The sequence below is a fragment of the Periophthalmus magnuspinnatus genome, chromosome 5 (genome assembly GCF_009829125.3).
Source record: "Periophthalmus magnuspinnatus isolate fPerMag1 chromosome 5, fPerMag1.2.pri, whole genome shotgun sequence".
NCBI classification, from domain to species: Eukaryota; Metazoa; Chordata; class Actinopteri; order Gobiiformes; family Gobiidae; genus Periophthalmus; species Periophthalmus magnuspinnatus.
The window spans coordinates 19538222-19562416 of NC_047130.1; the positions used below are offsets into that span (position 1 = coordinate 19538222).

Genomic DNA, 24195 nt, shown 5'->3' on the forward strand with positions numbered 1-24195 from the left:
GGAACGCGGCTTATTAAGCAGAGAACAGAGCGGAGAGCAAGAGAGAGAGAGGAGAGGAGGAAAGAGAGGGAGAGACAGAGAGAGAGAGAGAGAGAGGAGGAGGGGGGGGATCCAGTATCTACACTCAATCATGCAATAGGCTTTCATGTGGCGTTTGAATTATCATGTCTTTGGTTAGATACAGTGGAAGCTAAAAAAAAAAAAAAAAATACAAGCCACGCAGGTTCTTTTTACTCGTGTTTTAATAGTTTTCTGACCACGGAAACGCAAAATAATCATGTACAAACAACGTAGGACCCCCCAATGGAAACTATATGCCTTGTAACGAATTGTACTTCAAACTTAGGAGATCTCTTTTATTTTATTTTACAGTTTATTTTTACATTTGCATTTTTTTTTAACATTAAAAAAAACAAGAAAAAAAAAACATATCATGTCTTAAAATCAGCTTTTGGCTATAATTTTATCCATTTAAAAAAAACAAAAAAAAAAACAAAAACATACTTAAATAATTAGCAGGGGAGTTGACATAAGGGGACAAAGGCGTCAGTTGTCCCGGGCCTCAGAGTCTTAAAGGCCCAGAATAGGACCCTCTCCCTCTTCATTTACATTAGAAGGGGGGCCCATGTGAGACTGCTTGCCCCGGGCCCCCAAATTTCTGTCGACGGCCCTGTTAATTCGAACATTTTGTCATTTTCTCATGCAGTTTTGAAATTTGGTCACTTTACTAAACTCTAGGAAAGCAAAAGTCTGTCAAAAACACAACATAAAGAGCTCACATTGTCCCAAACTAAAATGACCCAAAGTGTCCTGGCACCTGCAGTAAAGAGTGATTATTCCTGTCTATTTTCGGGAACACTCGAGCTTGTCCAGACAGGTTTTATAAGTGGGTTATTTCTCATCAGCGCGGTGTAAACATGCTTCACCTATAGTAGCAGCTCTGAGCTAATCTACCACAGAGAGGAGCTGTGCATGCGCCTCTAGACAAACAAGGTGTCATCAAAAACAAGTCCAGTCTTCTTCCTCGTCTTTGGCTGTCGTCCAGTTAAACGGCAGAAGTCTTTTATTTGTCCCGCCCCCCTAAACATTCTTCATCTCTGTGATGTGAAGCTCCCTCGGGCTAAAGGACTGTCTATGCTTACACCAGCCATACATATCACAATGATGAAAAATTAGGGCTGTTGTCATAGCAATTAACCATTTAAAACAACTTATTAGATGTTTCGAATGGGAAAAGTCCTCAAAATGTTCCATATAACAGCCATAAGTTTCACAATGATGACAATTTAGGGCTGTTCCCATAGTGATTAACCATTTAAAACAACTTATTAGATGTTTCGAATGGGAAAAGTCTTCAAAATGTTCCATATAACAGCCATAAGTTTCACAATGATGAAAAATTAGGGCTGTTGCCATAGAGATTAACCATTTAAAACAACTTATTAGATGTTTCGAATGGGAAAAGTCCTCAAAATGTTCCATATAACAGCCATAAGTTTCACAATGATGACAATTTAGGGCTGTTCCCATAGTGATTAACCATTTAAAACAACTTATTAGATGTTTTGGATGGGAAAAAAGTTCTCAAAATGTTGCATGTAACAGGAAATTGAAACCCATGAATTGAATCAAATACAGACTGGTGTGGAGGAAAGTTTTAGCATAAAAGTTAAAAGTTATTGGGTGCAAATCTTGTATTTTTAGAAGGAAATGAAGGACAGAAATAGAAAGCACATTCCTAAGTTGGTAAATATGACTTTTTACCTCAGTGTTTCTCAAATATAAGTGTCAGCTAAGAAAATACTTGACTTTTGGAGTATTACTGTATCGAAACCAGCTCAAAACTAGCTGAAAAGAGGACAGAAAAGTGAAGAAAAACTTAAAAACAAAAATGTAAACCAACACTAAACTCATATTTAAGGATCCCACGTAACAAATCGACTTATCAATTGTGGCTTTATACAGCTGCAGATAATACCTTAACATAATTTTAGGTTTAAAAAAAAAAAAATTCAGAGATAGTAATCGATCTCATGACACTGATGCTAGCGAAGCAATAACTAAAGGCAATAGAAACACTGATATGTCTTAACAACTCAATCTCCAAAATATTAAAGTATATTAGTCGACTTTGTAGCTGTTTTACAAAAGCTTTATTCAGGATTGACAGAAGTAAGTAAAGCTTTATCCATTTAGCTTTGAATACTGTTCAGAAAGACCCTCCCATTTACCATTTTTGGCAATTACGCATACAGACAGCACTATACACATAAAGTTTAGGGTCCAAACCTAGACTAGGACTTAACTAGGGCTACCAGAACTATAACAGGACTAAACAAGGACTGTAACAGGACTAAACAAGGACTATAACAGGACTAAACAAGGACTATAACAGGACTAAACAAGGACTATAACAGGACTAAACAAGGACTATAACAGGACTAAACAAGGACTATAACGGGACTAAACAAGGACTGTAACAGGACTAAACAAGGACTATAACGGGACTAAACAAGGACTATAACAGGACTAAACAAGGACTATAACAGGACTAAACAAGGACTATAACGGGACTAAACAAGGACTGTAACAGGACTAAACAAGGACTATAACGGGACTAAACAAGGACTGTAACAGGACTAAACAAGGACTGTAACAGGACTAAACGAGGACTATAACAGGACTAAACAAGGACTTTAACAGGACAAAACAAGGACTATAACAGGACTAAACAGGGACTATAACAGGACTAAACAAGGACTATAACAGGACTAAACAAGGACTATAACAGGACTAAACGAGGACTATAACAGGACTAAACAAGGACTATAACAGGACTAAACAAGGACTATAACAGGACTAAACAAGGACTATAACAGGACTAAACAAGGACTATAACAGGACTAAACAAGGACTATAACATGACTAAACAGGGACTATAACAGGACTAAACAGGGACTATAACAGGACTAAACAAGGACTATAACAGGACTAAACAAGGACTATAACAGGACTAAACAAGGACTATAACAGGACTAAACAAGGACTATAACAGGACTAAACAAGGACTATAACAGGACTAAACAAGGACTATAACGGGACTAAACAAGGACTGTAACAGGACTAAACAAGGACTATAACGGGACTAAACAAGGACTGTAACAGGACTAAACAAGGACTATAACGGGACTAAACAAGGACTGTAACAGGACTAAACAAGGACTATAACAGGACTAAACAAGGACTGTAACAGGACTAAACGAGGACTATAACAGGACTAAACAAGGACTTTAACAGGACAAAACAAGGACTATAACAGGACTAAACAGGGACTATAACAGGACTAAACAAGGACTATAACAGGACTAAACAAGGACTATAACAGGACTAAACGAGGACTATAACAGGACTAAACAAGGACTATAACAGGACTAAACAAGGACTATAACAGGACTAAACAAGGACTATAACAGGACTAAACAAGGACTATAACAGGACTAAACAAGGACTATAACATGACTAAACAGGGACTATAACAGGACTAAACAGGGACTATAACAGGACTAAACAGGGACTATAACAGGACTAAACAAGGACTATAACAGGACTAAACAAGGACTATAACAGGACTAAACGAGGACTATAACAGGACTAAACAAGGACTATAACAGGACTAAACAAGGACTATAACAGGACTAAACAAGGACTATAACAGGACTAAACAAGGACTATAACAGGACTAAACAAGGACTATAACATGACTAAACAGGGACTATAACAGGACTAAACAGGGACTATAACAGGACTAAACAGGGACTATAACAGGACTAAACAGGGACTGTAACAGGACTAAACAAGGACTATAACAGGACTAAACAAGGACAATAACAGGACTAAACAAGAACTATAACAGGACTAAACGAGGACTTTAACAGGACTAAACTAGGACTATGACAGGACTAAACAGGTTTCAACCCAGAACAGCTCACTCACGCACTCACCCTGAGCTACCAACTCATCTAAACATACTGATACTTCAAACTCATTACTACATTTTTCCTATTCTCATGAAGTACTTTGAGTCTGCATACAAAGTTCATAGTTCAGCTCGGGGGGATCGTTTGAACATTCCCCCTGTATTCTCGCCTCTGTACGGGTTGGGACAGGCCCGTCTCCTCTCTGTGCCAGAATCACTTACAGCGCTGTGTGTTTGACGGCCTTAATTTCAGCTTCGGTGATAGATTTATACTCGTGCCTTCTCCCCGACCTCCATTAAAGCGCCTTATATACACCCATTACGGGATATGACACCGCGCACATCCTTTACTGCGACCAGCGTACCTCCTAGCCCCGTTTCCCCATTAGGTCCCTGTCTACCTGGGAGTGCTAGCCAATCTCGATATGCGCTAATAAGGTCAATGAGTAAGAGTAGCTAGCAGATGGGCTGGTAGTACATTAGGCAGTAAGTTGGGGATAGTGACGAGAGTGATTCATTTTTAGTGGGAGCTTTGTAATGACGGAGGAGTAAGAAGGCAGTGGTCACAGTCTGTCTAAGATTTTTAATATGGCATTTTAATCCCGGCAGATATGAATGGATTTTAGGGTTAAAACAATAGTAAATGAACACTTTTTGTTAAAAATATTTGGATTTTTACCTTTAGTTCAGTAGAGATTGGCAATTCCAGGGCTGAAATTACACAAATGATTCTAGTGAAGGTGTCTGAAGTTTAAAAACACAATGGAGCACTTCCTGTATCACCACATGACATCACAAAGTGGAGCACAGTGTTTTCAGTTTGAGCGAAGAACTCAGCCTAAATATGCAAGATTTGTGTGTTAAACATGCGCAAGTGAACCAAAACACAACTCCAGATCGTTTTTTGACGAGGAAACAACATTATAACACAGATCAGAGAATAGCGTAACACGAGCTCTTTAAAAGTGACAGAGGTGGTTCGATACAGACACACGTTGGCTGAGCTAAGGCTGGACTTGGTGATATGGGCCCACGGGGAACAGAATGACCTATAGGACAATGGACCGGTGACTCTAACACAGGAAGGAAGCAGGAAGGAGAGAGTGAGAGACTGTTAACGTTAAAGACAGTTCTTGACAGCGAGGAAAGGCTGGCCTGATTTGTAGGTTTTTAAACTGTAAAGTACTTTGGTGGTAACGTGATTCTGCGAGCCTTATTGCGACGATAATACAGCGGCAGGGATCAGTGTATGAGCCGAGGTTGAGGGAGAAGAAAATGAGTAGTTTTACACGCAGCTTGCTCATTGAATCTAAAAGGTGGATCGGGAGTCTAACCCACAACCTCCTGGTGAGAGGGAGGAGACAGGACAACCACTCTGCCACAGTAACACTTGCACATACTAATACAAATTGGCACAAATAAATATTGTTTTATTAGACTTTTTTAATCTCCCGTAGCACATACCTGTAGGCCTCATTAAGCTAGCGTCTGGCTATGCTCCTTTATTAGCGGCTTCTCCACGCGACTGTTAGCTACTCTCAAAGTCAAAAAAGTGTATCCACAGACACACACACCTTCACCTGCCTGTTAGCTAAAAGAACTTACACACTTTTATCTCTCCCTCCCTGAAGGCATGGCTTGAAAACATTTGAAATTGCTTACGAAAAATACCTCAACTGCGTCTTGTGTACTTGTACTCCAAAATCAGAAATTGTTAGCTCGGGAAGTTTCAACCTGTGAAGCGCGGAGTTAATTTTCGAAAACTGGAAATACGAGATTATAAGGCGTTCGACAAACCGCGTGCTTGTTTGACAGTTTGTTTTGTTTTGTGAGTTCTTCTTGTCTCTCTTTGACGTCTTGTGCTATCGTCTCCCACGCTAGTCTGCTAACGATGCCACAAACCTCCGCGTGTTTTCGCCGTGTGTGAAAAAAAAATAAAAACAACATCCAGGAACCTGTTTCGTTTCGTATTTGGGGAAGGAAAGAAGTGCGTCCTAATTAGGAGATAGCGCCCTCTGAAGGTGGATGAAAGGCATTTTTTTTTGTCGAACGTGCTTGTGCCGCGGGAGCACGCCACCTCTGATTATGGGGGATTGTGGGTTATGTAGCGGTATGAGCGCTAACATGCTAACAGTTGGTGTCTGTTTAGATTTGCGCTGCTCTGATCTCGACGCGAGCTCCTGACGGGTACATTTACATAAGAACACAGAGGCAGGTGCGGAGCTGGAGACGCTTTAAGATGTTTGTTAGTTTAAGAGCAAAAGTTAAAGAGGCAGTATTTTCATTTGGGGTTAAAGGTCAGGTACTATGCATAACTCTGTGTTTTTAAACTGTTTTAGCACCGTTACCAGTATGCCATATTTTAAACTTAAAATAATAAAAAATATGTAGATTTTTCTTTTTTTTGTGTGATTGCGGTTATGTTTGTAATTTATGCTTAGAAACTAGAATTCTGTTCAGATACCGGAGCAAAAAAAAATAAAAAAATGCTCAAGTAGAAGTAAAAGTATCAAAGTATTAAAGTACCTGTTTAAAAATGTACTTAAAGAGTAAAAAGTTGTGATTTTGATACAGATTTGTGAAGAATGTTGTTCAGCAGAAACATTTTTTTTAAGCTGTTTTTATTTGTCTATTTTTTGCTCAAACTATGAACGTGTTAAAAATAAACCCTCAGCCTTTTCAGCAGGTCTCAGACAATAATAAAAAACACTTTTACTTTTCATTCCTGTTCAAAAATGTAGTGTAGTAGAAAGTACAGATACTGCTTTCAAACGTAGAGAAGCAAAAGTAAAAAAGAAAAATAAAGTACACATACCTAAAATGTATACTCAAATATATTAATGTTTCTTACAGTTTTTATTCTAACTTAAAAATGTCAGATTACGTTTGCTTGGGTTTCTATCCTTGTTGCAAATCATTTAAAAAAATCACCAAATTGCAATGGAAAATATCGTGGAGCATTTTTTAAATCACAGAATGAAAAAAAATCATCGTGTTAATTTCCGTCTCCATCTACTAGCTAGCATAGCGTGCCTTGTTTACTCACTGACCTCTCTCTCTGTTTACCTCCAGGTGCCAGTGATGATGGTGGAATCAGCTTCGGAGACCCTTCGAACAACGCCGTCCAATCAGAATGGAGTCAGCAGCCTCACCAGCCAATCAGACGCAGGCGGAGGCAGAGAGGGCGGGTCCAACGGAGACACTAACGGCGAGATCAGCCCAGTAGACTTACTACACCTGCAGCAGCAACAGGTGTGTGCGTTTGAATGACACCTACACACTGCACCCTTCTGTTTAGGTTTGGTTTACTGTGAACACGAAACTGAATATTTATCTTTTTTTTTTTTTTTTACCCCAAATAAATATAAAAATTCTTATTATTTATTTACTTATTATTATTATTATTATTGTTATCATTATCGTTATCGTTATTATTATTATTATTATTATTATTATTATTATTATTATTATTATTATTATTATTATTATTATTATTATCATTATTGTTATTATTATTATTGTCATTATTATTATTATTATTATTATTGTTATTATTGTTATTGTTATTATTATCATTATTGTTATTATTATTATTATTATCATTATTGTTATTATTATTATTATTTTATTATTTTTATTTTTATTTTTTGCTCTTTAATCATACTTAGTTCGTCTAGTGTTGTCCTTGAGCAAGACACTTAACCCACCTATGACCATTCACTATATTTTAACATTAGGCTGACTCCATTTTAACTCCGCCCACATACCGTACTTCTATTTCGCGTTTACTTGTGCGTTGTTGTACTTTGTGACACTTTTGATCTACTTCACGAGATAACATTCAGGTTTGTGGATGCCGCACAGCCTGTACACACTCACTTATATAACACAAAAAAATGTTTGAACCGGTCACCTCGTGGTTTCTGTCAGCTGCTGCACATGTGAGACCCAATGCTCGGTGACAGCCTTGGCTTGTTCCACTTTAATTAATGCCTCGTAATCTCGCATTTGTGTCAACTGTGCCAATGTGTACGCTTCATATCAGACAGAATACAAGAAAACTTAATTACTGATACAAGGTCTACCAATCCCTAAGTATGTTTACATGCAAAAGAGGAAACTGCGTTCAAGAGATATTTTTACATATTTTAAAGCAGGAAGTAGACAACAGTGTGTAAGACTTTTATATCAAGGGTCCTATATTACACAAAATGGACTCTTGTGAGCTTTAGTCCACGTTATAATGCTGTTTCCTCCTCAAAAAACACACCTGGAGTTGTGTTTTGTTTCATTCACACATGTTTGAGTAACACTTTGTTATTAGTCTGTAACATCTCCAAAGCTCAAAATGCGCTGTTCCACCTTGTGATGTCATGAAGTGGTAGTTTTCAAGTGAACAGCTACTTTTTAACTTTCAATGTTCAGTAGACATCGGTAATTCTGTGTCTGAAATCATCCAAATGATTCTAGTGAAGGTGTGTGGAGTTTAAAAACACTGTAAAGCACTTCCTGTATCACCACATGATGACATCACAAGGTGGAACAGGGGGTTTTTCTCTAATATTTTTTGCTTCCAATAGGGTTAAGTGCAGAATAGTGTTTCATGAAGCCATTAGCAAGAAATAAGCCATAGTAAATATGATCTGGAGCTGTATGTGGTTTTGTGGCAGACGGTTGGCGATGGTTCAATCACTTCTCCAGCGTCTCTAGATGTTCTTGAGGCAGATCTTCACCCTCTTTGCCTGTGTGGGACTGAAGTGTGTGGATGTGTGATCGGCCGTGGACAGAAAAGTCATGTCACTGGTGCAGAACGACAGCCACATATCTGTCAGTCAGGGCCAAGGCAGCTGTGGCTACAGAACTAACTTACTTTGTGTGTAACAGTGCGTCCAAAATCAAGATATAGACAGAAGGATTATCTATTCATAAAACAAAAACCTAAACCAGGGCTAAATCAGGACTAAATCAGGACTAAATCAGGACTAAATCAGGACTAAATCAGGACTAAGCCAGGGCTAAATCAGGGCTAAAGCAGGACTAAACCAGGGCTAAATCAGGGCTAAACCAGGACTAAACCAGGACTAAATCAGGACTAAGCCAGGGCTAAATCAGGGCTAAAGCAGGACTAAACCAGGACTAAACCAGGACTAAACCAGGACTAAACCAGGGCTAAACCAGGGCTAAACCAGGGCTAAACCAGGACTAAACCAGGACTAAACCAGGACTAAACCAGGACTAAAACACTTTTGAAAAATAGAAAAAAAGATCAGGCTTTGACAAGGATGTTCGGCCACCTACTTGTCTAAAATAAAACTTTTTTTTTTCATTTTGATTGTGTTTATTGGACTGAGAAACATGCGTCCTTACTGTGAGCGGGCTTGCCTCTCCACAAACCTGACTCTTACTTGCTCTGGAGATGGGCCGTTTCCTCCTTGTTTCCGTGGAAATGTTGATCCTTTGGCTTTAACCTTCCGCAGTATGCCATAAAACCTATATATGTCCACGGGGAACGTTCCAAAGTACGGTTTTAACTTTCTATTTCCACGGAATTCTGCAGGTGACGTGCCATCTCCAGAAAGTTCCACACTGTAGCTTTAAACAATAACAGACTCTCAAATCTCAACACCTGGAAATGCTTGGTTAGACCCAATCTGCACTTTTGTTTATTTTCATCCTTTCTCGTCTTTTCTGACATCCCTCTCTCTCTCGCTCCTGTCTGCAGCCGCGCTCCGTACCCTGCCCCCATGTGTCCACTCGTTCACACTTCGGAAAAACACACTGGAATTCTCAAACTTCCCGTAACTCCCTGGAACCGAATGCGTGTCTATTTTTCATTCCTGCCTGGACTCCTTAAACGTAGGCTCTGATTGGTCTCAAAAGAACAGCGGGACATAAGAGCAGAGGGCCCAGACACAAACGGCTTTTGATTCAGGGGTCGCGACCTCCGGCGATCGGCCAATGAGGAGTGAGATTGTCCCGCGAGTGTCCTTAGCTATGGAAAGTGAATCATGTTGTTTAGTCAGAGCTCGGATATGTGCAGCTGATGGAGACAAAGGCAGAGACACTTGTGGGATTATAATGGAGGTTTAACGAGACTGTTCAGAAAAAGCGATTCACTTTCTTGGGCTGGAGGAGTTTGGAGACTTTACCCGTCAGAAGTTTGGACACAGTTTTGTGTTTTGAGTTTTCACTTTTTACACTGTAGATTTTCACTGAAGGCATCAGGATTATGAATGAACACGTACGGAAGAAAGTAAACAACACTGACAGAGCACTTTAGCAAGGACTAAAGCAGGACTGAACCAGGACTAAAGCAGGACTAAAGCAGGACTAAAGCAGGGCTAAAGCAGGACTAAAGCAGGGCTAAAGCAGGACTAAAGCAGGGCTAAAGCAGGACTAAAGCAGGACTGAACCAGGACTGAACGAGGACTAAAGCAGGACTAAAGCAGGGCTAAAGCAGGACTGAACCAGGACTAAAGCAGGACTAAAGCGGGGCTAAAGCAGGACTAAAGCAGGGCTAAATCAGGACTAAAGCAGGACTGAACCAGGACTGAACCAGGACTAAAGCAGGACTAAAGCAGGACTAAAGCAGGGCTAAAGCAGGACTAAAGCAGGGCTAAACCTGGACTAAAGCAGGGCTAAAGCAGGACTGAACCAGGACTAAAGCAGGACTGAACCAGGACTAAAGCAGGACTAAAGCAGGGCTAAAGCAGGACTAAAGCAGGGCTAAAGCAGGACTAAAGCAGGGCTAAATCAGGACTAAAGCAGGACTGAACCAGGACTAAAGCAGGACTAAACCAGGACTAAAGCAGGACTAAAGCAGGACTGAACCAGGACTAAAGCAGGACTAAAGCAGGACTAAAGCAGGACTAAAGCAGGGCTAAACCTGGACTAAATCAGGACCAAAGCAGGACTAAAGCAGGACTAAAGCAGGACTGAACCAGGATTAAACCAGGACAGGACTAAAGCAGGACTAAAGCAGGACTAAAGCAGGACTAAAGCAGGACTAAAGCAGGGCTAAACCTGGACTAAATCAGGACCAAAGCAGGACTAAAGCAGGACTAAAGCAGGACTGAACCAGGATTAAACCAGGACAGGACTAAAGCAGGACTAAAGCAGGACTAAAGCAGGACTAAAGCAGGGCTAAACCTGGACTAAATCAGGACCAAAGCAGGACTAAAGCAGGACTAAAGCAGGGCTAAACCTGGACTAAATCAGGACCAAAGCAGGACTAAACCAGGACTAAAGCAGGACTAAACTAAGTTGTACATTCTCACTAAAAGCATTCAAACTATGAATGGACACATATGGAAGGAAGTAAACAAAAATAAACTCAAAATAACTCAAAAGCGGTTTGAGATTTTCGATTTATTTTTTTATTTTTTTATTATTTATTTATTTTTTAATAGCCTTTACCCTTTGCTTTGAACTCTGGACTAAACCTGGACTAAAGCAGGGCTAAAGCAGGACTGAACCAGGACTAAAGCAGGACTGAACCAGGACTAAAGCAGGACTAAAGCAGGGCTAAAGCAGGACTAAAGCAGGGCTAAAGCAGGACTAAAGCAGGACTGAACCAGGACTAAAGCAGGACTAAACCAGGACTAAAGCAGGACTAAAGCAGGACTGAACCAGGACTAAAGCAGGACTAAAGCAGGACTAAAGCAGGACTAAAGCAGGGCTAAACCTGGACTAAATCAGGACCAAAGCAGGACTAAAGCAGGACTAAAGCAGGACTGAACCAGGATTAAACCAGGACAGGACTAAAGCAGGACTAAAGCAGGACTAAAGCAGGACTAAAGCAGGACTAAAGCAGGGCTAAACCTGGACTAAATCAGGACCAAAGCAGGACTAAAGCAGGACTAAAGCAGGGCTAAACCTGGACTAAATCAGGACCAAAGCAGGACTAAACCAGGACTAAAGCAGGACTAAACTAAGTTGTACATTCTCACTAAAAGCATTCAAACTATGAATGGACACATATGGAAGGAAGTAAACAAAAATAAACTCAAAATAACTCAAAAGCGGTTTGAGATTTTCGATTTATTTTTTTATTTTTTTATTATTTATTTATTTTTTAATAGCCTTTACCCTTTGCTTTGAACTCTGCTTTTTGTCATTTCTTGACCCTGGCGTAGCTGTGAAGTGAAAACCATGTCAGGAGATTTCATCCTGAAGCTCACCCAGTTTGGCTCTCTGTCCACAGAACAGAGTGGAGACTTGGATGAGTCCACAACATAAGAATAATAAAAGTATTTAAAGAGTTATTTCACTTTTTATTTCACTGTTTTCTTTGATATAATTCCATAGATCTCACTTCATATATTTGATGTCTTCTGTGTGTATCTAGAAAGTATTAGACATAAAGAAACTTAAATGAGGGGGTGTGTCCAAACTTCCCTCTCTCTCCTCCCTCTCTCTCTCCTCCTCCATCTTTTCTCTTCTCTTCCTTCACCGCTTGTCTCTCTCTCTCTCCTTTCTCTCTATACCCCCTCTCTCTTCCTCTCTCCTCCTACCTCTTTTCTCCTCTCCTCTTTCACCTCTCCTCCTTCTCTCCCTCTGCCGCATACCTCCTCTGTCCTGTCCTATGAATTCTAGAAAAAAATAAAAATAAATCATCTCAACTTTGCCTTTCCAAAAAAATAATTCGATTAAATAAATAAATAAATGTAGAGACTGTGTGAATGTGTGTGTCCAAATTCCCCCAAATCTGTGAATGTGGTTTTCCTCAGTGCAGCTAAAATCACTGTAATTATCCGACCCATTACACGAACTCACTCAAGACTCAACCTGGACAACTGCTCCTCCTCTCCCTCTCTCCTCCTCCTCTCTCCTCCTTCTTCTCACCCTCTCGCCACTTCCTCCTCCTCCTCTCCCTGCCTCTCTCCTCCTCATCACATCTTTCTCTCTCCTTCCTTCGTACACCCCTCTGCCCTGCCTCATCAGCATCTTCTCGAGGACCCCCCCCCCTCCTCCCCTTCTCATACCTCTTTTCTCATCTCCTCCCTCTCTCTTCTTCTATCCATCCCGCCCTGCCTCCACAGCACCTTCTCGAGGACCCCCCCCCCCTCTCTCTCTCTCTGTCTGCCTGTCTCTCTTTCACAAAGCGCTCCTTTCTTCTCTCCGTGTTTTTGCACCTGTGTGTGTCTAAAGGAGTGCGTGCAGCGCAGTTTGGTATTTCCCTTCTTTTTTTTTGTTTTTCTTTTGCGGCTTACCCACCACAAACATACGTACCTCTCTCCTCTTCTTTCCCTTCCTGTCTCTCTTCCTCTCTCTCTTTTCTGTCTTCCTCTCTCTTATTCTCTCTCTACTCTTCTCTCCCTTCCTCTCTCTCTTCCTCTCTCCTCTCTGTCTTCCTCTCTCTTATTCTCTCTCTACTCTTCTCTTCCTTCCTCTCTCTCTTCCTCTTTCTCTTCTCCATCTTCCTCTCTCTTATTCTCTCTACTCTCTCTCCCTTCCTCTCTCTCCTCCCTTTCCTCTCTCTCCTCCCTTTCCTCTCTCTTCTCCTCTCTCTTTCCTCTTTACTCTCTCCCTCTTCTCCCTCCTCTCCTCTCCCTTTCTCTTTCTCTCTGCTCTTCTCTTTCCCTCTCTCTTCCTCTTTCCTCTTCTCTCTTTCCTCTCTTCTCTTCTCTCCCTCCCTCTCACCTCTTCTCTCTTTCTCTCCCTCTTTCTTCCTCTCTCTCTCTTTCCTCTTCTCTCTTTCTCTCCCTCTTTCTTCCTCTCTCTCTTCCTCTTGTCTCTTTTCCTCTCCCTCCTCTACTCTCTCTCGCTCTCTCCCCTTTCTTCCTCTTGTTTCTCTTCCTCTCTCTCCGGGCACAACCTTTCCTCCAGATTCCAAAAGCGTTCCCCGGGCACAAGTAGGTGTAAGTGCAGCCATTTTCCTCGTAATTCCGCTCTTTAGGCTCATCTGTTTTATCCAATTTGCCGATCCGGAGTAAAGAGGAGCCGGAGTAAAGAGGAGCAGGAGTAAAGAGGAGCAGGAGTAAAGAGGAGCAGGAGTAAGGAGGAGCAGGAGTAAGGAGGAGCAGGAGTAAAGAGGAGCAGGAGTAAAGAGGAGCCGGAGTAAAGAGGAGCCGGAGTAAAGAGGAGCCGGAGTAAAGAGGAGCCGGAGTAAAGAGGAGCCGGAGTAAAGAGGAGCCGGAGTAAAGAGGAGCAGGAGTAAAGAGGAGCAGGAGTAAAGAGGAGCAGGAGTAAGGAGGAGCAGGAGTAAAGAGGAGCCGGAGTAAAGAGGAGCCGGAGTAAAGAGGAGCCGGAGTAAAGAGGAGCCGGAGTAAAGAGGAGCCGGAGTAAAGAGGAGCCGGAGTAAAGAGGAGCCGGAGTAAAGAGGAGCCGGAGTAAAGAGGAGCCGGAGTAAAGAGGAGCAGTCATGAGGCGTGTTTGTTCTTTGACTCTGGACACACCTGTATTTTTGTTTCTCTGAGTTTTCAGGAGTATATTTCCTTTTTGAAGCCAGTGGTGAAATGGAGAAGTGAAAGAACAACCAGGTTCTTCAGTCTGTGCTGCTCAAACACACAGCTATGAACAGGGACCTTTAACGTAATACTTTTGTATACTTTCCTATAGTACTTTAATATAGTACTTTACTATAGTACTTTACTATAGTACTTTACTATAGTACTTTACTATAGTACTTTAGAGTGAAAGTACTGTGGAGCTGTTGTTGTACTGGACTGACAGTAGGTCAGTTGGTGTTTGTCCATTGACCCACAGGTTGACGGTGCGATTCCAGCTCCCACAGATGAATGCTGTTGTTGTGTCCTTGGGCAAGACACTTAACCCCCCTCTCCCCCAGTGTCTGTGTCTTGAAGTTGGCTGAGGTAGCATTACTTGGAATTATTTTTTTAGTTTTTCTATCTCATAAAAAAAATTAAAAAAGTTTAAAATATGCTTAACCTCAAAACATTATTTTTGGAGATTTGTTTTTTTGTTTATAGTTCATTTAAAAAATGCACAGAAAAAAACTGCTATTGCTCTCTTCAAAGCCCCCTCATCTCTCTCTCATTCTCTCTCTTTCTGTCTTCCTCATTCTTTCTCCCTCTGTTCATCTCACTCTGCTATAGTCTCTTTCTGTATTTCCCTCCCCCTCTCTTTCCCTCTCTTTCTCTCCCTCAAGCTCCCCCTCTCTTTCCCTCTATTCACCTGACCTGCTGAAATCTCTCCATCACTCTCTCTTTCTCTGTCTCCCTATCTCTCTTCACCTGCCCCTGCTGTAGTCTCTCTCCCTCTCCCTTTTCTCTCTCCTCTCCTGATCTAACTCCCCTCCATCCCTCCCTCCTTCTCTTCACCTCATCCCTCTGCTGCCCACTAGTCTCTGCCTCTCTCTTTCACTCCTTCCTTCTCTTCACCTCATCCCTCTGTAGTCCCTCCGTCTCTTTCACTCCTTCCTTCTCTTTACCTCATCCCTCTGTAGCCCTGTAGTCTCCCCCTCCCTCCCTCTTTCTCTTCACCTCACCCCTCTGTAGTTCTGTAGTCTCTCCCACCCTCCCTCTTTCTCTTCACCTCATCCCTCTGTAAGCTCTCCCTCCCTCCATCCTCTTCACCTCACTCCTCTGTACTCCTGTACTCCTTCTCTCTTTCCCTCCTCATCCATCTATTCTCCTGTAGTCCCTCTCTCTTTCCCTCCCTCATCCCTCTATACTCCTGTAGTCCCTCTCTCTTTCCCTCCTCATCCCTCTATTCTCCTGTACTCCCTCTCTCTTTCGCTCCTCATCCCTCTGTTCTCCCTCTCTCTCTCCCTTCTCCCTCCTCATCCCTCTGTTCTCCTGTACTCCCTCTCTCTCTCCCTCCTCATCCCTCTGTTCTCCTGTACTCCCTCTCTCTCTCCCTCCTCATCCCTCTGTTCTCCCGTAGTCCCTCTCTCTTTCCCTCCTCATCCCTCTGCTCTCTCTCTTTCCCTCCTCATCCCTCTGTTCTCTTTCCCTCCTCATCCCTCTCTCCCTCTCTCTCTCCCTCCTCATCCCTCTGCTCTCTCTCTCTCCCTCCTCATCCCTCTGCTCTCTCTCTCTCCCTCCTCATCCCTCTCTCCCTCTCTCTCCCTCCTCATCCCTCTGCTCTCTCTCTCTCCCTCCTCATCCCTCTGCTCTCTCCCTCCTCATCCCTCTGTTCTCCCTCTCTCCCTCTCTCTCTCCCTCCTCATCCCTCTGTTCTGCACTCGTTCCTGTCTGTGCTTAAAGCCTGTGCCAGTGTCCAGCCGAGCAGAAAAGACACTCTCTGAAGCGCGGCCTTGTCACAAACACAAAGCCCGTTTCCCCTGGGTCCCCTGGGAGCCTGCACAAATCACAACATCTCCACATCTCTGGCCCCTCTTCTCTCTCTCCCGCTCTCTTTTTCTCCCTCTCTTTCTCTCTCTCCATGTGTCTTTTCATCTGTTTGCTCTGGAGAGAGGCATGACAGGGAAAAATGTGTGAATACATAGCGGCAGGTGGACTCCGTTGTGAGCTGTAAACGCTGGACTAAAGTGACAAAATGTACTTGAAAAAAACTACACATGCTTGAATTTTAACGCGTATATTAAACTTTTAACCAAATAAAAACAAAAAATAGATACAGATATAGATGGGACGATAAACAATAATATCGTTTATCGTGATAATTGTTCGTGGGACGTTTTATATAATGTATTTTCTGGACTATAAGTCACATTTTTTTTCATAGTTTGGCTGTTTTTTTGTCTTCATTATTATGCAGTTTTTGGCGACTTATACTTTGGAAAATACAGTAGATCGTAGTTGTTTTCACTGATAACAAAGTACTAGGAATTATTCATAGGGAGTGCGATCGTTATTGTGATATAATCGTTAATCGCAATTAGTTTCGGGCCATGATAATCGTGACACAAAGTTTCAACATCGTCTCTGTAGTGATATTCCGTTACCCCTAGTTACCGTTAATGCCACGCAGCGTCTATCTCTATGTTTACTTTTTACTTCTAATAAGGTAAAAGTGCAGTACTGTGGTAGAGATAATTTACTGCACAAAACCGGATCAAAAGTTGGTGGTGTTTGGTTGAAAGGTCAGATCCAGTGACAGGTTGACGGTGCGATTCCAGCTCCCACAGATGAATACTGTCGTTGTGTCCCTGGGCAAGACACTTAACCCACCTCGTCCCCAGTGTCTGCAAGTATTAGCCAGTATTATGGAAGTAACAGCAGTAAAAGTAGCATAACAGTAACACATGTGCAGATAGCAGTACTGTGAGAGGAATTGTATTAGACGCAGTAATTTTGCTATAAAAATACTGTAAATATCCGTTCTTAATATCTGTTGTAGTATTTCAAATATTTAAAGGTGCACTACGCAACTTTTCTGCTCGTCTCAACCGAGATTTTTTTGCTTTAATGATCCACACTATGGCTTTAAACTGCAGTAAAGAAGTAGAAGAACTGTAAGGATCTCCATGGAAACAAGCAGCGGATGGTGTTAGGCCAAGTTACAAGTCAGATCTGTGGAGAATGTGGAGAGTTACACTGAAGCTGTGAAGTAAATACAGTATCAAGCAAAAGTTTGGATTCAGTGTTATTTTTTCTTATTTTTTTTAATTTTTATTTGTATTTTTTATTTTACATGTATATACAGGAGAGATCAAATATATGAAGCAGATATGTAGTAAATGTAGTTATGAAGTAAAACAAACAAAAAGCAAGTACTTCTGGAGGATTTAGATACAGGTGTTGGGGCGTTGAGGACCAGAGGCATCAGGAGAGGGGAGGGGTCTGAGGGGCACTGCGGCCGGTCCAAAGGAGGGTGTGGGGGGGTGAGGGGGGGAGAGGAGAGGGGGGCCCGGAGGAGGGAGGGGTGTAACACTGAGACGTGTCAGAAATGGGCGCCCGGGCCCCTCTCTGGAATGTGCTCTGTCTGCTGCTGCTGCTGTCTCTGCCTCCCCGAAAAGAACAGAGAGAAAGAGAGAGAGATAGAGGGAGAGAGGGAGGAGGGGGTGACCTATCATCAAGGGGAGAGAGGGACAGGTTCAGGAGAGGTGCAGAAAAGAGAGGGAGAGCGAGGGGCGAAAAAGTTGGGAATGGAGTATGGCTGTCTCGTCAAAAAAGGAGGGAAGAGTGGTAGGAGAAAGAATGGGGGGATGAAAAAGAGGAAAATGGGTATGAAGACAGAGCGAGAGTGTGTGTGTGAGAGAGAGAGGGAGAGGGAAAGAGATGAAAAAGAGTGCATGTCTTTTCTATCATCAAAAAGCACACAAATAATGTCAGAAGAGGTGCAGAAGAGAGAGAGAGAGAGAGAGGAGGAGGAAGGGGGTGACCTATCATCACGAGGAGAGAGGGACAGGTTCAGGAGAGGTGCAGAATAGAGAGAGGGGTAAAAAAGTGGAGAATGGGGTATGGCTGTCCCGTCAAAAAGGAGTGAAGAGGGGTAGGAGAGAGATAGAGAGAATGAGGTGATAAAAAAGAGGAAAATGGGTATGAAGAGAGAAAGCGAGAGTGTGTACGTGTGTGTGAGAGAGAGAGAAAGGGAGAGAAAGAATGTATGTCTGTCCCATCATCAAAAAGAACACAAAGAAAGACAGAAGAGGTGCAGGAGAGAGAGAAAGAGAGAAAGAAAAGGAAGAAAGGGGGAGGGAAGACTACTTATCCAACACTGAAACCTGTTCAGAACACATGAGCGATGAGCGAGGGATGAAAAGAGGAGAGAGAAGAGGAGGAGAGGTGCAGAGGAACGAAAGATGACAGGTAAACGGAGAGAAAGAGAGAGGGGAACAGACCCAGTTCTACACCACAAAACCACACTAGTATTAATAAGATGAGGTGAAGTGCTTTGCTCAACGGCACAAACGTATAAACAGGAGGAGAGTACGACAACCTCCTCCCGAAGTCAGACCTGTTTGCAGTACTTTTAAATCAACACATATTTGTACGTGTTTTGGGCAAATGTACAGTAAAAATCTCATAGGTCTGGTCCAGTGGTGTGGTCCGGGCCCGTCTCCATGGTGACCCCATAGCGGCTCTGCGGAGTGGAGGCGCTCTGATTACAAACAGGTGTCTGCGATTCATTTGGACACATCACTCTTTTAAATGGGAGCCGTGTCTGAGGCCTTTCCACGGGAGGAACATTCTTTTTAGGAGCAGTATTTGAAGTAGCACACGTAGTATATTTAGCTGTACTACGAGTGGAGCTGAGATACTATAGTTGTCGTAGTTTTGAGATTTAAACTTTTTGACCAGTACATCACTCTATGCAAACTTTTGTCTGGCATTAGTAGTAGTTTTTGGATCACAGCTTCATGCACAAAACATCAGCAATAATTGTTGTTATTGTAGTAGTAGTAGTAGTAGTAGTAGCAGTAGTGGTTGTAGTAGCATTAGTAGTAGTAGAACAAAATGTTGTAGTAGTTTATGGACCAAGACTAGTAGTAGTATAGTTTTTAAATCAGAGTGTCATGCCTATACATATGCAGTAGTAGTAGTTGTTGTAATTGTAGTTGTATTAACAGTAGTAGTAGTTTGTAGTAGTTGTTGTACCAAAACAAGTAGTACCCATAGTAGTAATTTTTAGATTACAGCTTCATATCCAATACATCAGCAATAGTTGTAGCTGTCGTAGTAGCAGTAGTAGCAGTACAAGCTGTAGTAGTAGCTTTAAATCAACATCAGCAGTAGTAGTAGTTGTTGTAATTGCAGTTGTATTAATGGTAGTAGTAGTAGTAGTAGTAGTAGTAGTAGTAGTAGTAGTAGTAGGTGTTGTATTGCAAAAAATAGTAGATTAAGTATAGGTAGTAGCCATAGTAGACGTTTTTAGATCACAGCTTCATGCACAATACATCAGCAATAGTTGTTGTCTTGTAGTAGTAGTAGTAGTCGTAGTAGTAGTAGTAGTAGTAGTAGTAGTAGTAGTAGTAGTAACCTCAAAAGTCTTCAATATTACTAAAACTCTGAAAATGACAACTTCAATTTGATTCATTTTGTTTCTCCCTAAAAATACATGATCCACCTGATTTGAATGTTTATAGTCAGCACAGTATTGCAGTATTTTTGGTTCAAAGTACACATGAGGAAGTACTACAGCCCCCGCCTCCACTCCTCCTAATCTTCACTAAAGGTAAACTCGGTGTATTTCTTATCTTGATGAAGTGCCTCTGGGTCACAGCAGAGAAGTTTCCTCAGTGATGTGATGTATTTGGACCCGGGTCTGCACCAAAACCACACGGGGGCGGAGCCATCTCAAAGTCTTTTAAATCTACACTCCCCCCGTTTCATTCCAAACCCAGGGGTCAGACGGCACTGCCACTTTGAGAGGGCAGGGAAATAAGTACGATTGTTTCCGTGGAGATTTTTTTTTTTTTTTTGAATTCTGTGATATATTTTGGTCCCGGCGGACGTCCGAGGCAGTTCTGAAATTGGTTTGGACTCTCCGTCATTTGTCACTGTGTCTTTTCTGCTCACATTACACTGTTACGAGCGAGAAATACAACTGTGATATGTTTTTTTGGTAAAGTTTTTGATCAGTTTGTACTTTTAAAGCGTCCGTATATTACACTATTCTCTGATCTGTGTTATAATGTTGTTTCCTCATCACAAACAGACCTGGAGTTGTGTTTTGTTTCATTCACACATGTTTAACACACAAACCTGCATATTTAGACTGAGTTTTCGCAACTTCAAAACACTCTGTTCCACCTTGTGATGTCATGAGGTGATACAGGAAGTTCTCCACTGTGTTTTTAAACTCCATACTTCACTTCACTTGAATCAGTTGGATGATTTCGGCCCTAAAACTGTCTTATCTCTGCTAAAACCTGCACATTTAGGGTGAGTTCTCGCAGACACAAAACACTCTGTTCCACCTTGTGATGTCATGAGGTGATACAGGAAGTGCTCCACTGTGTTTTTAAACTCCATACTTCACTTCACTTGAATCAGTTGGATGATTTCGGCCCTAAAACTGTCTTATCTCTGCTAAAACCTGCACATTTAGGGTAAGTTCTCGCAGACACAAAACACTCTGTTCCACCTTGTGATGTCATGAGGTGATACAGGAAGTGCTCCACTGTGTTTTTAAACTCCATACTTCACTTCACTTGAATCAGTTGGATGATTTCGGCCCTAAAACTGTCTTATCTCTGCTAAAACCTGCACATTTAGGGTAAGTTCTCGCAGACACAAAACACTCTGTTCCACCTTGTGATGTCATGAGGTGATACAGGAAGTGCTCCACTGTGTTTTTAAACTCCATACTTCACTTCACTAGAATCAGTTGGATGATTTCAGCCCTAAAACTGTCCCTATCTCTGCTGAACTAAAGGTAAAATGAGCTGTTAAATTGAAAACTACCACTTCATGACATCACAAAGTGGAACAGAGCATTTTGAGCTTTGGAGATGTTACAGACTAATAATGCAGGATTACTCAAACATGTGTGAATGAAACAAAACACAACTCCAGCCATGTTTTTGAGGAGCTAACAGCGTTATACCACGACTTAAAGCTCAATTTTTACGTAATATAGCACCTTTAAAATTTAACTTGATTTTGACCGGTAGCGTACATCGCCAACGCCACTTTTGTTTCGGCTTCGCATTACACCACCCTAGAGAGTTTTTGAACTAGAACATATTGCGGGAATCCATTTTACTTCAGAAGAAACAGAAGTGTATCGTCTCTGTAACTGAACAGATGTGCGGAGATGAACATAAGCCCTGTAAAACGTATAGCTTCCTGCGACGGGCCGGCCCACGTTACCCCCAGTGCTGATGAATGGGCCGCGGACACATGTGATTTTGGACCATTGTCTGAAGCCCTGCGTTTAAATTATTGGGGTGAAAGTTTGTCCCTGTGTCCTCCGTCCCTTGTGACCTCTGCGGGTTCACAGCCGGGTCAGGAGAGCGAGGGTTAAATGACGAGGGAAGTATCAGTTATTTTGAGCAGGATTTGAATGCGGTCGCTGCGTTTGTGTTACTCCGTTACCTAATAGCACAACGATGTTCATTCACACATGTTCGCGTAACCATTTATTAATAGTCTGTTACATCTCCCACCCTCAAAATGCTCTGTTCCACCTTGTGATGTCATGAATTGGTAGTTTTCAAGCTAGCAGCTACATTTTACCTTTAGCTCGGCAGAGATTGGCGATAATTCCAGCGCTGAAATGATCCAAATGATTCTAGTGAAGGTGTGTGGAGTTTAAAAACACAGTGGAGCACTTCTTGTATTACCACTTGATGACATCACAAGGTGCAACAGAGTGTTTTCAGTTTGAGAGAAGAACTCGAGGCTAAATATGCAGGATTTGTGTGTTAAACTTGTGTGACTGAAACAAAACACAACTCCAGGTCTGTTTGTGATGAGGAAACAACATTATAACCGATCATAAACGGAGTAATATGAGCTCTTTAAGTATCTGCTGGTATTCGATATGAACCGATACCGCTGTAGGGACAGAAAATGTCACTCATTTCCTCATAACACAGTTCACTTATGTTTGTTTTTCTTTCAAATCACTAGTGAACTGCCTTATATGAATCAAAGTTCAAACATTATGAGGCCAAAATTAAATCTGGGCCAAAATATAAAAACGATATCAGCTGACTCGATATTATGAAACCGATACCCGATCCAACCCGTTTTTTAGTATCGGTATCGGTTCATCCCAAGCATTAAACCCGCTGTACCTGTTTTTAACCGTCTTAAAAACGCCCTTATTAACTCACCGCAATGAGTTTATCGGAGCTTTTCACACCTCCCAGCAGCAACTAGCATGCTAATGTGCACCGAATCGATATAATTAAACCAATATCTGATCCAACTCATTTTTCAGTATCGGTATCAGTTCATCCTAAGCATTAAAACTGCTGTACCCGTTGTTAACCATCTTAAAACGTCCTCATTAACTCACCGCAATGAGTTTATTGGTGCTTTTCACAACACCCAGCAGCAACTAGCATGCTAATGTGAACATATTTTGACCTCAAGAGTTTCTCAAGCGATATGTCAGTACTGAAACGTGAACTGATAAACTGATAAACTGATACGAGAATCCCGTGCATTTCAGAACACGTTTGTAAAGTTCTAAACTGCAGGTGTTACATTGAAGTCTATGGCCAAAATCTAATCCACTCCTCCACGCATCGCACTGTACTCTCTTTAGTTACGCTTTTTTACCGCATGCTGTATTAATTGAACTTGAATGTTTGGAGTTCAGTTGCCGCTACCTGAAATGCACGCTGCGATTGTGTCCTTGGGCAATACACTAAACACTTCCAGCTTGAGAATCTTGTAAAAGACGTAACGATATAACTTAAACAAGATGCCGATGATTTCAGTTTGCGGGGTTAGCGTAATGCAGCGGGTTTTAATGTGGCGAATCTGTATCAAATATTAGTAGAAGAAAATAGGGAATGTTTTGAGCGTTGAGTTTGAAACGGGCTGCTAATCGAACACAGCTAACCGTTTGCTAGCTGTTGGCATAATATCTGCAAAAACTGAAAACGCTTCCAATCAGGAATGCGCCGCTCCGATTCTGAAAAAATGAGCTGGATCGATTAACAGCTTTCCAAAATCGTTCCAGCTGATATCCTGATATGATATAAAGACTATTTTCTTGTTTCAGAAAGTCTCGTAATGTCTCCTAAACAAATTACGCCATAAATTACGCTACGCTATATCACGCTATTTTCTGATCTATGTTACAATGTTGTTTCCTCGTCACAAACAGACCTGGAGTTGTGTTTTGTTTCATTCACACATGTATAACGCACAAATTCTGCATATTTAGACTGAGATTTGTTTATTTTCTCAAACAGAAAACGCTCTGTTCCACCTTGTGATGTCATCAGGTGGTAATACAGGAAGTGCTCCACCGTGTTTTTAAACTCTATACGCTTTCACTGGAATCATTTTGATAATTTCACCCCTGGAATTGTCCATCTCTACTGGATTAAAGCTAAAAAGTAGTTGAAATTGACTTGAAAATGATCACCTCATGACATCACAAGGTGGAACAGAGCATTTTGAGCTTTTGTAGATGTAATTTACACATATAATTTTTAGCATATTAGCATCACTGTCTTTTCTCCCATGGCTTGTGCTTGTGAGAGCCATATATCTTGGCTGGGCCTCTTTCTTGAGTGTTGTCACCTCCTAAAAGCTTCCCCCTCGATCTGTTCCTATTTATGTCTGGGGTCACGAGGTGTCAGGGGTCACGAGAGGTCATGCTGTGAGGGGGGGAGGGGGGTGGGGTCAAGTCGCTGTTACCGCGGCGACACAAAGAGAACCACA

The 24195-nt window shown here is 41.8% G+C and overlaps 1 protein-coding gene across 2 annotated transcripts in view; it reads left to right on the forward strand.

Moving 5' to 3' along the window:
* foxp4 (forkhead box P4) overlaps positions 1-24195 on the forward strand; it is a 189302-nt gene that overhangs the window by 66953 nt on the left and 98154 nt on the right. For both annotated transcript variants that reach the window (XM_033966672.2, XM_055222185.1), the window contains exon 2: positions 7049-7228. In XM_033966672.2, coding sequence (XP_033822563.1) covers positions 7058-7228 — 171 coding nt within the window. In that variant the 5' untranslated portion in view covers positions 7049-7057. The remainder of the gene's footprint in view (positions 1-7048; positions 7229-24195) is intronic.